The 10,492-nt window shown below is 48.4% G+C and overlaps 1 protein-coding gene across 1 annotated transcript; it reads right to left on the reverse strand.

Annotated features, from left to right (window-relative positions):
* Nucleotides 1-4,741: 4,741 nt before the first annotated feature.
* Nucleotides 4,742-10,418, reverse strand: NOP2 (NOP2 nucleolar protein). Its single transcript, XM_080585756.1, has 16 exons — nucleotides 10,236-10,418; nucleotides 10,116-10,161; nucleotides 9,955-10,031; nucleotides 9,129-9,397; nucleotides 8,787-8,830; nucleotides 8,458-8,618; nucleotides 7,442-7,641; nucleotides 7,251-7,340; nucleotides 7,084-7,171; nucleotides 6,850-6,990; nucleotides 6,523-6,662; nucleotides 6,153-6,242; nucleotides 5,732-5,854; nucleotides 5,558-5,655; nucleotides 5,326-5,456; nucleotides 4,742-5,215 (listed from the first exon to the last, which is right to left on the reverse strand). The coding sequence occupies exons 1-16, from the start codon at nucleotides 10,336-10,338 to the stop codon at nucleotides 4,962-4,964; spliced, it is 2,055 nt and encodes a 684-aa protein (XP_080441882.1). The 5' UTR covers nucleotides 10,339-10,418; the 3' UTR covers nucleotides 4,742-4,961.
* Nucleotides 10,419-10,492: the final 74 nt, after the last annotated feature.

Below are 10,492 nucleotides of genomic sequence, written 5' to 3' on the forward strand. Positions count from 1 at the left end.
ACATATTACCTGTTACTCAAATTAGCTCCATTGCTTTCCTCAAGACTGTCATTTTAAGACATACATGATGCTAGTGCATGTAATATCCCCATATAACCCAACTCCCTGTTCTCCTTCCCTAGTATTACAACCTCCTTTGCACCAGGCTCTGCTGGAACTGTGCATCCAGTGTGAACTCTTCAAGTCTTGCAACCTCCAAGATGCTGCACTTTAACCTGCTCCTAAAATTGCTTCTGTCTACAGCTAGAGGCTGCAATGAGCACACAACTTTTGGATACATTTCTGCCTAGTAAAGCCAGCAGCCCAGAGGTAGTTGCCTAGATTTGGCTGCAAACGGGGAGGCATCAAGGACTAGCAGCAGTAGCTGCCAGCAGAAGCTGGGAAATCACCATACTAACCTATACACAGAAACGTCACTATCTACCAGCAAAGGAGGAAACATATTTTCTTTTGAGAGAGAAACGCCTTAAGCACCAGCCGAGGACAGCTGTGTAGCCAGCTCTCGTATGTGAAGTACATACTTCGTAGGCTCTCCACCTTCTGCCTATTAGGAACACAGATGGACAGCTTAGATGAGCAAAAATCTACTGCTGTAAGCTTCTAGAAGTGTATCTATGTGGTTATGTACAACAAGAGCCAGTAATCCAGGATCTAAATGTTGTGCCCAAATTCCTGAAACATGCAGTATTTCAGTCCCTTCCTCTGAATGTAGCTTGACAAGAGACAACGCTGCTGCAGGCTGCAAACCCTGTTTTGAACACAACATCACTGCCATCAGTGATAGACTTATATTGCTATTAGATTCTCTTATTGCTATTAGATTCTCTTATGTTTCCATTATGCCTTCAATATTGTCTTCAGCCTCTTCCCCGGAAGCCTTCGGTTTCCTTCCTCCATCACAGCAAGGCTGCAGTGGTGTAGCATCCCTACTTAAGATCTTACAACATGCGTTAATACTTTCCTCACAGGGGCAGTCATTAACACAGCAGCTCATTTCTTCCATTTTCCAAGTTTGCTTTGCATGCTTCTGGCCTTGTTTACCTAAATAACTTCATTACATGGGGTAGGTCTATTACAGAGCTGCTTGCCCATTTTTTTTTTTCTTGAAGTAGTTAAATGCCACCTCAGTAAGATTTGCACAGGGCACAGAGAAATAGATACCCAAGACACACTGCACCAATTTTTCATGACCAGCTTTTAATTCATGACAGTGTTTTTACTCCTCAGCTCTGTTTGCAATCTTGCTTTGTCTCAGTTCTTGCCTTGCTCTGCCCCAACTCTTGCTTTTGCAAGTCATACTACCAACAGCTTTGATATTCAGATAAACAGCCTCAGACCAGAGTGCAGGGGCAAACAACCAAACTTCCCAGCTGCTGGATGCAAGGTACTGCCTCTGCGGCTTGATGTTAGCATTTCAGTGCCACCTCAATGTTATCTGAGAAGAAATAACCATAGTGCCTGAAAGAAAAATCAGAGTTGGGGAGAACCACCTAATAAAGCTCCACCTTCCGTCTATCTCCCCCCAGCCTATAGCGAAAGGTTTGCAGGCAAGCAGAGCAAGTGGAATGATGTTTGGTAAGAGACTGGTTTTACTCACCCGGTGAAGACACTGTCTATTCCCACTTTTCAGAGGGGATTGACCTAATTTGGAGACCCGCTCGAAACCAGGCTGTTACAGTGGGATTCCGACCAAGCACTTTCTATCCCTGCCACTAGGGTTATCGAGACAGACGGGCTGCCAAGCCAAGAGGCTCCATGACAGTGTAGGAACCTCAGTATGTATCAGCAACAAAGTGAGACAGGTTGGCATCTCTGCCAAAAGGATGTGCTCACAGCTTTCCAGAGGTAAAGCATTTCTAGATACAAACCACGCTATAGCTGGGAGATTGCTATATAATTCCACTTATCAGGTTTAAGCTAAAATCCTATATTTTATCACTCTTGGAGAAATCTGCTGGAACCAGAAAAGAAACAAGGCTTGAGGAGCAGAGTCAGGGCTTAGCCTAATGGGAAGCTGTTGCAGCCACGCATGCAGCCCTGTACAGGACCTAGCTGAGGGACAGGAGGTGCAGGGTAGAGCTCAGGATCACCTTGGGAACACAAAGGGCAGGCACAGCAGTAGGACCATCTCCCAGGGACACCTGAGCTGGACCAAAGGTCCACCTAAGAAGCAGCTTCCAGCGGAGGGTGACTACAGGGGGTGAACAGGGCAAAGCAAGCAGTGACACCTCCTCGTAACACCCTTCCAGCCTTTAGCCATTCATGGTTTATGGATTTTATGAGCCAACTGTGTTTACTAGCTCTTAAAGGAACCATTTTTTACTTGTGCATACAGCTAGTTTTTTAACCCATGTAAGTTTTTAGCATGCACAGGATGTTCCACAGCCATCTACACCAACCGTGGAACATCCTGTGGATGCTAGAAGCTTATGGTGAAGTTGATGGGTCCTAGGATCTGTTCTTCTCATCGGAAAACAGCACGCATTTGTTCGCTGTTCGTCTTCTCAGCGTTACTCACACTTTTACACACCACTGTATTACTTCTTTCCCCGTGGTCTCTTCCCCAAGCTAGGAAGGCCTAGGCTTTAGCTGCTCCTCTTGTAGCTATACTTGTCCTCTGAACATTTTCTATCCCTACAATCCTTTTTTTCCTGACAGAGGACACTCGAAATGCAGACAGAAGTAGTACATGCACTGTTATTTTAGACAGGGAAGTAACCTTCTCCATTTTACTAATTTTTCTATTCATATCAGTGCCTAGCATTGACTTATTTTTTTCTGAACCCTAGAAAACCCTAGGGTATATATTAGGCAGTCCGGAGACTTCACCACACAAGCTTGAAGTGAGACAGATTCATTCAGAGGCTCCTCCCTGCCCTAATTCGCTGTGAAGCAGGTGGAAAAGTAATTTATAGCTGTAGGGATATGTTTAATGGCTAGTCAACACTACAAAAAAAAAAAAGCAGAGCTGTAATAAATTAAACACACGGATACATAAGCCCTAAGAAGATAACAAGGGCTGTAACAAACACCAGGACTCCTAAGACTGACATACTGAAGGAGTACAGCAACCATTCAAGGGTATCCTTGAAGAGGTTCAGCCAGAGACTTTTTAACTCAAAAGAAAAGAAGATTAGCAGGAGGAAGGAAAAAGAAAATTTGTTACAGGACCTTTGAGGGGAACTGTTGTACTTCGTAAATTTTATGCAATGCTAAAAAGGATCAAAGGTGGGGAAAAGGAGGCATCAAGCTAGATGAGGGAGAAATAAGCATGGGAAAATGGAGAGGAATATATATGAGGGGCCAGTCACCTGGAAACTGCCTGGTTAGTAAGTTTGTCCAGTTGCGCTATCTTCGTACTAAGCTATTTATACCTTTATATATATTTATTTCTCTGCAAACATGAGCATCTGAAAAATGCTATCAAACTTCAAGCTGGAGTAACCAACCAACAGGATAAGAGATCTGAGAGCCAGATACTGGACAGACCACAAGTCTGCAGACCAGCAACCAGAGATCTACAAAGCGTGCATTCACAAGGTCCGCTAACACACCCAAACTTCGATCAGCCTGCAGTTAAGAACAAGATTGGGCCATTTTTTCCATTTCCGCTTTTGAGTGCTATTTGTGTTTTTCTCAGCACCCATCATAGCCCATTTCTCCTGTTCCTGCTAATCTGTCTGAGGTTGGTTGTATCTATCACTTGTGTGTGCACACGTATTTCTGGAGTTCATGCTCAGTCTCACTACTTGCTGAACCTGGAAAAGACTAGGAGCAAGGTAATTCCCCAGATCCTATACCTCACTGCATTCAGCTGTCCTTAAAACCAGACACAAAACACTGTAATAGCACAACAAGTTCTCCTGCAAACCCAAAGTGTGGGGAAGAAAACCAAGGCAAAGCCCCATGTGAAGTTAGCTGGCTAAACAACCCAACTCCAGAACGATGGTGGAGCAGACACTGGAGAGCATTCGTGGCAGAGAGCTTACTTATAAATTGTCTCTAGAAAAAGATTTATTCACTAGAAAGCAGAATCAAAGGTGAGAATACCAAGTCACACTGACAAGGGAAAGGAACCTAGAAAATAGAAACAGCCCAGACCATTGCTTGTTACATCTTGAGGAAAACCAACCATATATATGGGTGAGCAAACAGGCAAAAAGAACATGATCGCACAGCACCAGGACCAGCAGCAACCCCATTTGCTGTCTGGGAGGCCAACTGGGAGATACTGGAGACAGACTGACAGAGCACTGGAATTGCCCAGAGAGGTTGTGGGATCTCCCTCCTTGCGGATCTCCAAAACTCCTGGACATGGTCCTGGGCAACCTGCTCTAGGTGGCTCTGCTTGCGTAGGGGGTTGGACCAGATGGCCTTTGGAGGTCCCTTCCAACCCTAACCATTCCCTGACGAGCACAGGGAAGAACTGGGGACAATCACAAGAGTGAAATGGACCAGCAGACAGTAACGACATGGAGCTAGGGACCATCAAAGGAGCACTGACCTAGGAGCTCCAGCCCTGCCCTAAGCGCTCTGCTGACAGGCACCATTCAACTTAAACCTCATTCAGGCAGCTACGATTTCACTGCTGCTCCCAAACATCCATGTTGCAGAGTGACAACAGCAGTAAGAAGAGACACTGAAAATAACCAGGGCATCAGATGGAAGTGGAAGGGGCCTCTGCTGCAAAGGAAAAAGGGAACAGAGTTCTCCATTCAATGCTTGAGGGAAAAGGACAAGATTTGAACAAGAGTATAAAACTTTTAATGTGTCAGCGTGTCAGTCCTTGATGCAGAGGAGAGAAAGGAGTGAAAGGGGTTGTTGTGGCTGTCCTGGGCACTCAGTACTGCAGTGATTATCTGCACAGAGCAGGAAAAGCAACATGGTACACACGCAGCCAGGACAGCCCCCCGACCTCTGCTCCCTAAGGAGGGATACAACACCTGGAAGAGCAGTTCCTCTCACTGTCCATTCTGTTTCACCTTATGCTTCTTCCTTGCAGGGACCTGAGCATGTGACTTCTGGGAAGAACGCTGGACAGCCTTCAAAGGTCTCTTCTGACCCTGCAAAGAATGTCTCTTCTTCAAAGCAGGCTGGTTTTTTTTCTGCTCCTGGGCAATTTTTGATTCCTCAAGTTTCTTCTTTTTTGGCTGAGGCTCCACGACAGTCTCAGGGCCAGTGGACGGACTTGCTGCTTCCACAGCGGGTTCTTCATCTGAAACAAGAGAGAGAAGTGCTGTAGGAAGAACCCATGTGGTTTCTGCGTGGTAAGCTGCCTGTGAGAGCAGGCCGAGGCAGCTCAGTAGACCTCCAGTGCCAGGTTACCTTTCTGTGCCTTGGGAATAGCGTTAGAGAATTTCTTGAATTTGGCAATGAAGAACCCATCCATATTGTGTGTGTGGGGATAGAAACGCCGTGTATACTTGAGGGACGGGTGGAAACGACGGTCCTTGAACCTGGAGGAGGAAAAGGGATGAGAAATGACAGAATGCCCTTGATGAACCCTGGTCAGCAAGGAAGAGTCAGTCACCTGTGCAGCTTGTGATCTGGCACGCACCTGGTGAAACCTTCCTTGCCGAAGTCCAGTCCTGTGGCCACCAAACGAACATTGCGTTTCTTCAGGGCATAATCCACCACCCACTCGTTTTCCTCCACCTGCCAGAGATTAAACATTAGGATCCAAGGCTCGCCAGCCCACTGAGGAGATAACCATGGCACAGTGTGGACTTACTGTGATGGAGCAGGTGCAGTACACAATGTAGCCCCCTGTCTCTGAGGCAGCATTGACTGAATCTATAGCGCTGAGAAGCAGCTCCTTCTGCAGGTGAGCACAGCGCAGGATGTCCTTCTCATCCTGAAAGGGAAAGACAGGTTAGGATGCCAGAGGTACAGGGAAGCACCCCCAGGCTTCTGAAACTATTGTGGATGAAGGGGTGACAGGAGAACAAGGCACAAGATATACGAGATTCTGGAGTCTTCTGAAGAACTAACCTCAAAAAAAGCTAGCTCCAATGCAACAGGAAGAATAGAAAAGACCAGGAAAAAATCAATTTTCCTACTACAGAAATCTCCCAAGAACGCAGTTGCCCTAAAGTCCTCCCTCTCACGACGCATACCTGATCCCTCATCTAGCATCCCCACTAGCCACTCACCTTATTGGTTTTGACAGCAGGATCCTTGGAAATGACGCCTGTTCCGCTACAAGGAGCATCAAGCAAGACGCGGTCAAACCCTCCGAGTACCTACAGGCAGACGTGCGTTTAGAGTTATGTTTATTGGTAGGGACTGAGAACAAGACTGAGACTAGAAATGGAACCAGATGACTGGGAAAGCAGGAAAGATCTCTCGTTCCTTCCTGTCTACCTTCATGTTTCCACATGAAGTAACAAGGACAGTCCCCTGCAGCTCTGCTCATTCTCCTGTGAGAAATGACTTCTCAGAACAAAGCTTTGCTAAAGGGACAGCACAACTCTGCATAGAGGTAAGCACAGGAAGAACACCCCGGAGCAAATAGGCACATACCTTGGGGAACTGGCGTCCATCGCAGTTGCTCACGACAGCATTAGTGACTCCCAGACGATGTAAGTTCCCCACCACACTACGCAGCCGCTCAGCATTGCTGTCATTGGCCAAGATCATACCTGTGTTCTTCATAAGCTGAGCTGTTAGAGGGCAAAACACATCAGCAAAGGGCTGAAAACCTCCTGCACTTTTGCCCACAGGTACAGCTGCCCCCCTTCTTTCCCTGAATTCAGTCTCATTCTGTTTCCCCTTTCCGCATAGACTAGTGGAAACGCATCACTTTGCAGAGCATCCCTCCCAAGACTAAGAAAGGCTCTTGGGTGGTACCTATGTAGCTGGTCTTGCCTCCCGGGGCACAGCACATATCCAGGATGCGTTCATTCTCCTGTGGAGCCAGAGCCATAACGGGGAGAAGACTGGAAGCTCCCTGCAGCATGTAGTGCCCAGCCAGATACTCAGGGGTGGCACCTGCGCAGGGAAGGTGGAACAAAAGAAGACGCATGAAATAAAGAGAGCCAAGAGCGGGTCAGCTCAGCCCTGTGACAGGAAGGGTGATCTCACCAATGGGCACGGAAGAGTCATAAATAACAAGTCCAGTTTTTGACCACTTTCCCAAGGGGTCGAGATTCACGCCACGGTTGATGAGAGCCTGCAAGACAACGAGATGGGGCTGAGGCACAACCTTGTGTGACAGGCAGCGCAGGAAACAGCCACTGGTTTCTGCTCACCTGTGCCAGGTCCCGTCGCCGCGTCTTGAGTGTGTTGGTACGAATGGTCACGGGACGGGGAACCTCGTTGGCTTCCAGAAAGTTTATCAGCTGGACAGAAGAAAGCAAAAGAAAGGAGGTAAAAATGAAGATCTAGGGAGGCTGCCACATCCTCACCTGTCAGCCAAGATACAGCCTAGGGAGGATTCTACCTCGGGGAGTGGGAAGATATCCATGAGCTTCTTGAGCAAGAAGTCACTGTAGGAGTAGTAGGCAGCCATGTCCCGGCGCAGTAACGCGAGGTACTCCTGTCGTGTACGTCCTTCCTCCCGCTTCACCTTGAAGTCCTGCAGCACCTCCATGTTGCCCTTGATGCGCTGGTGAATGATGTGCAGGTCCAGTGGCTCATCGGGTAGAAAGACCGTTAAGGGATCACAAACAACCAATAAACTTGCACTTAATTTTAATTTCTTCACAGGCACAATCACTCACATGGGAGTCTTGAATTGCCACATCACCAAGCACCAGAAAGGCCTTGTTGGATCACTCACATCTACGGAACTTAGCGTTTAAGCTTCCAACAGAGTTCACCAGGAGGGGGATTCAAAGGACAGAACTGGACAGAAAAGTTCACAAGGCAGAAATTGTGATACACTTGAAAGACTATGGTTTAGTTAGTTAAATAAACAGGAAAAAATAGGAAAAAGACGACAATGAAAAAGGTCTTCCAATGCTGAAAACGTTATCTGCATCAGAAAGGAGACCAGAAGTTCCCCAAAGACAACGACAGGGAACAGAAGAGAAAGAGAAGAAGCAAGATTAAACTGCACAGGGAGAGGCAGGAAATGAAAATCACCAAAGCCCAAGAGCAAGCACTTTGTATGCTGGAATTGCTACCGCCAGAGGCTCTATGAACGGGTTAGACAAACACCTGCCGGGAAATCAGGGTAGAGGGGAATACACTATGTGACAGATATCCATATGCATTTAGGACTAAAAAGAAGGAAGATTGGGGCAGGCTCTCAGCCCTTTACAGGGCATAACATATTTCCTAGCTATACTGTATTGTAGCACTACATAGCAACTGCTAGGGCAGCTCATCTAAAAATGCCTCATCAGGCATCTTGCTAAACAATACGCATGATAAAACTGGAAGCTCTTCAGCTGTGCTCAGGCTCCGTACTGCTGCGTGCATATGGCTTATAGATGTCACAGATATAAAGGATATTCTCTTTCTCAATCTGCTCGTTAGTTGGCAATTTGAACTGTTCATCTATATCTAGGTTGAGCTGCAGATCTTTGCCCTCTTCTTCCTTCTGTCCTGTCTTCTGCCCGCCTGTCTCCTCAGCCTCCTCCTCCTCTTCACTGTCATCTTCACTGAGGCCTCCCCTAGGTATAAGAAAAAGAATGGACGTTTTATACAAAACAATCTGTTGTACAGGCTCTTCACAGTCGTCGCCTCTTGGATGTCAGAGAGGATAGAAAAGAATGAACAACTCAGGTTCCTCATCCAACCAAGAAAGATTTTGCTGTCTTGCGACGTTCTCGAATCCTCACCTGTCAGACTTCTGCTTCAGGGCAGCTTTTTCAATAGGCAGCAACTAAATAGAAAGACAAAATGTTAATGAAACAGTATTGATGAATACCCTCTTAACTCCTTGCCATCTGCGAAATTTATCTGCTGTGCTTAAAATGGACAACAAAAAAGACATTGAATGCTGTGCTGGTACCAGCTGCTAAACTTGAAATTGCTCTTGTGGGGTGAAGAAGGACAAAGCTCTCCACCACCTCATCATCCATCCCTCCCAGTAAGGTCACCCTTCTCCCCTAAACTTGCTGGGTCTTTGCAGCCAGAAAAGTCAAGTATTTCTTGCAAAATTAAATGCAAAAAGTTCTTACCTCTTCCTCTTCAGACGATGAGGCGCCATAATCATCAACCATCTCCTCCCCACTCTCATCCTCCTCCTCCTCCTCCATCTCCCAGCTGCACTCTTCCACCTCACCATCGCTGGATAACTCCACATTGTTTCCTTTAGACAAGTTCTTTTTGGCTTTGGCTGGAGTCAGCCATTTTGCATTGCCGTCACTGAAGCCAGACTTGCGCTGAGGGGCTTGTCCTGCTGCCCTTTTGGGATGCGTCTCCTTCTGAGGGGATACCTGCTCTTTAGCTACAGGCAGAACAAGCAGTTAGAAGCTAGGTGTTGTTCTCAAAAGAAATTATCCTGTTTTTTTGACTTGGTATGCAAAATGGACCTGAGCTGCCTGTCAATGAGAGGGGTCTGCTTACTCTCCACATTAGTTTTACCAGTCAAAAAAGAAAAGACGTGTTCTTAACTCTCTCCAAAGCAACTTTAAAAAAGCTTAAGTAGACTACCATGTTAAAACACTGTTGTAAAATTCTTACGGTATTTACTTTGATGTATTGTAAAGTCCTCCTTACTCCTGAAGTCTGTGTTGATCCCCACCTGCCTACCGTGACAGCATATTCAGGTGCACAGGATTTAACGCAGTGCTCTTAAAAGCCTCATCTACTCAAGGTCCCTATGACAACCTTGACACAAAGAGAGCGAGTTCAGAAGTGGCTTTGTAGCTCAGAAGAGAGACTCTTCACCGCTTTACTCCTCAGTGAGTGCGCTCCTACCTGGTGCGGCATGTCCCAGAAGCGAGCCCGAAGGCGTCCCCAAAGCAAGGCCCTGAGGGACACCGACGCCAGCCCAGCGCTCACCTGCCGGCTGCCGCCCTCCTCCCGGCTCCTTCCTCCCCGCCGGGCCGCTCGCCGCTCCCAGTCGCCTCTTGGCGGCCCTGCAGCGGAGGGGAACGGGACGTCAGGCCCTGCGGGACCGGCACCGGGACGGGGACCGGCAGCGGGAAGGGGACCCCCCTCACCTCCTCCGCGCGTGGCTGGACAGCTTCCTCCTGCCGCTCTCCTCCTCTGCGGGAAGACAACCGGCGGTCAGGCGGCCCACGGCGGCGGCACCGCGCCGGGCCGGGCCGTACCGGACTTACCGTGCGGCAGGAAGCGGGCCAGCTCCACCTCAGCCCCCCGCTGCTTGCGGGCCTTGCGCCCGGGGCCGCGCTTCTCCCTCAGCGGGTCCTGCTTCCGCCCCATGGCGCCGCCGCCGCCGCCACCACACGTGGAGGCCGCCGCCGCCGAGAACGGCCACGCGCACGCGCGGCGCCGCCGCCCCTGCCCGCCCATTGGCGGCGGCACAGAACATGGCGGCGTCGCCCTCCTCCCCCTCAGGGCCGCCCCTCCCTCATTT

Source organism: Anser brachyrhynchus (genome assembly GCF_964034855.1).
Source record: "Anser brachyrhynchus genome assembly, chromosome: 1".
Taxonomy (NCBI): domain Eukaryota; kingdom Metazoa; phylum Chordata; class Aves; order Anseriformes; family Anatidae; genus Anser; species Anser brachyrhynchus.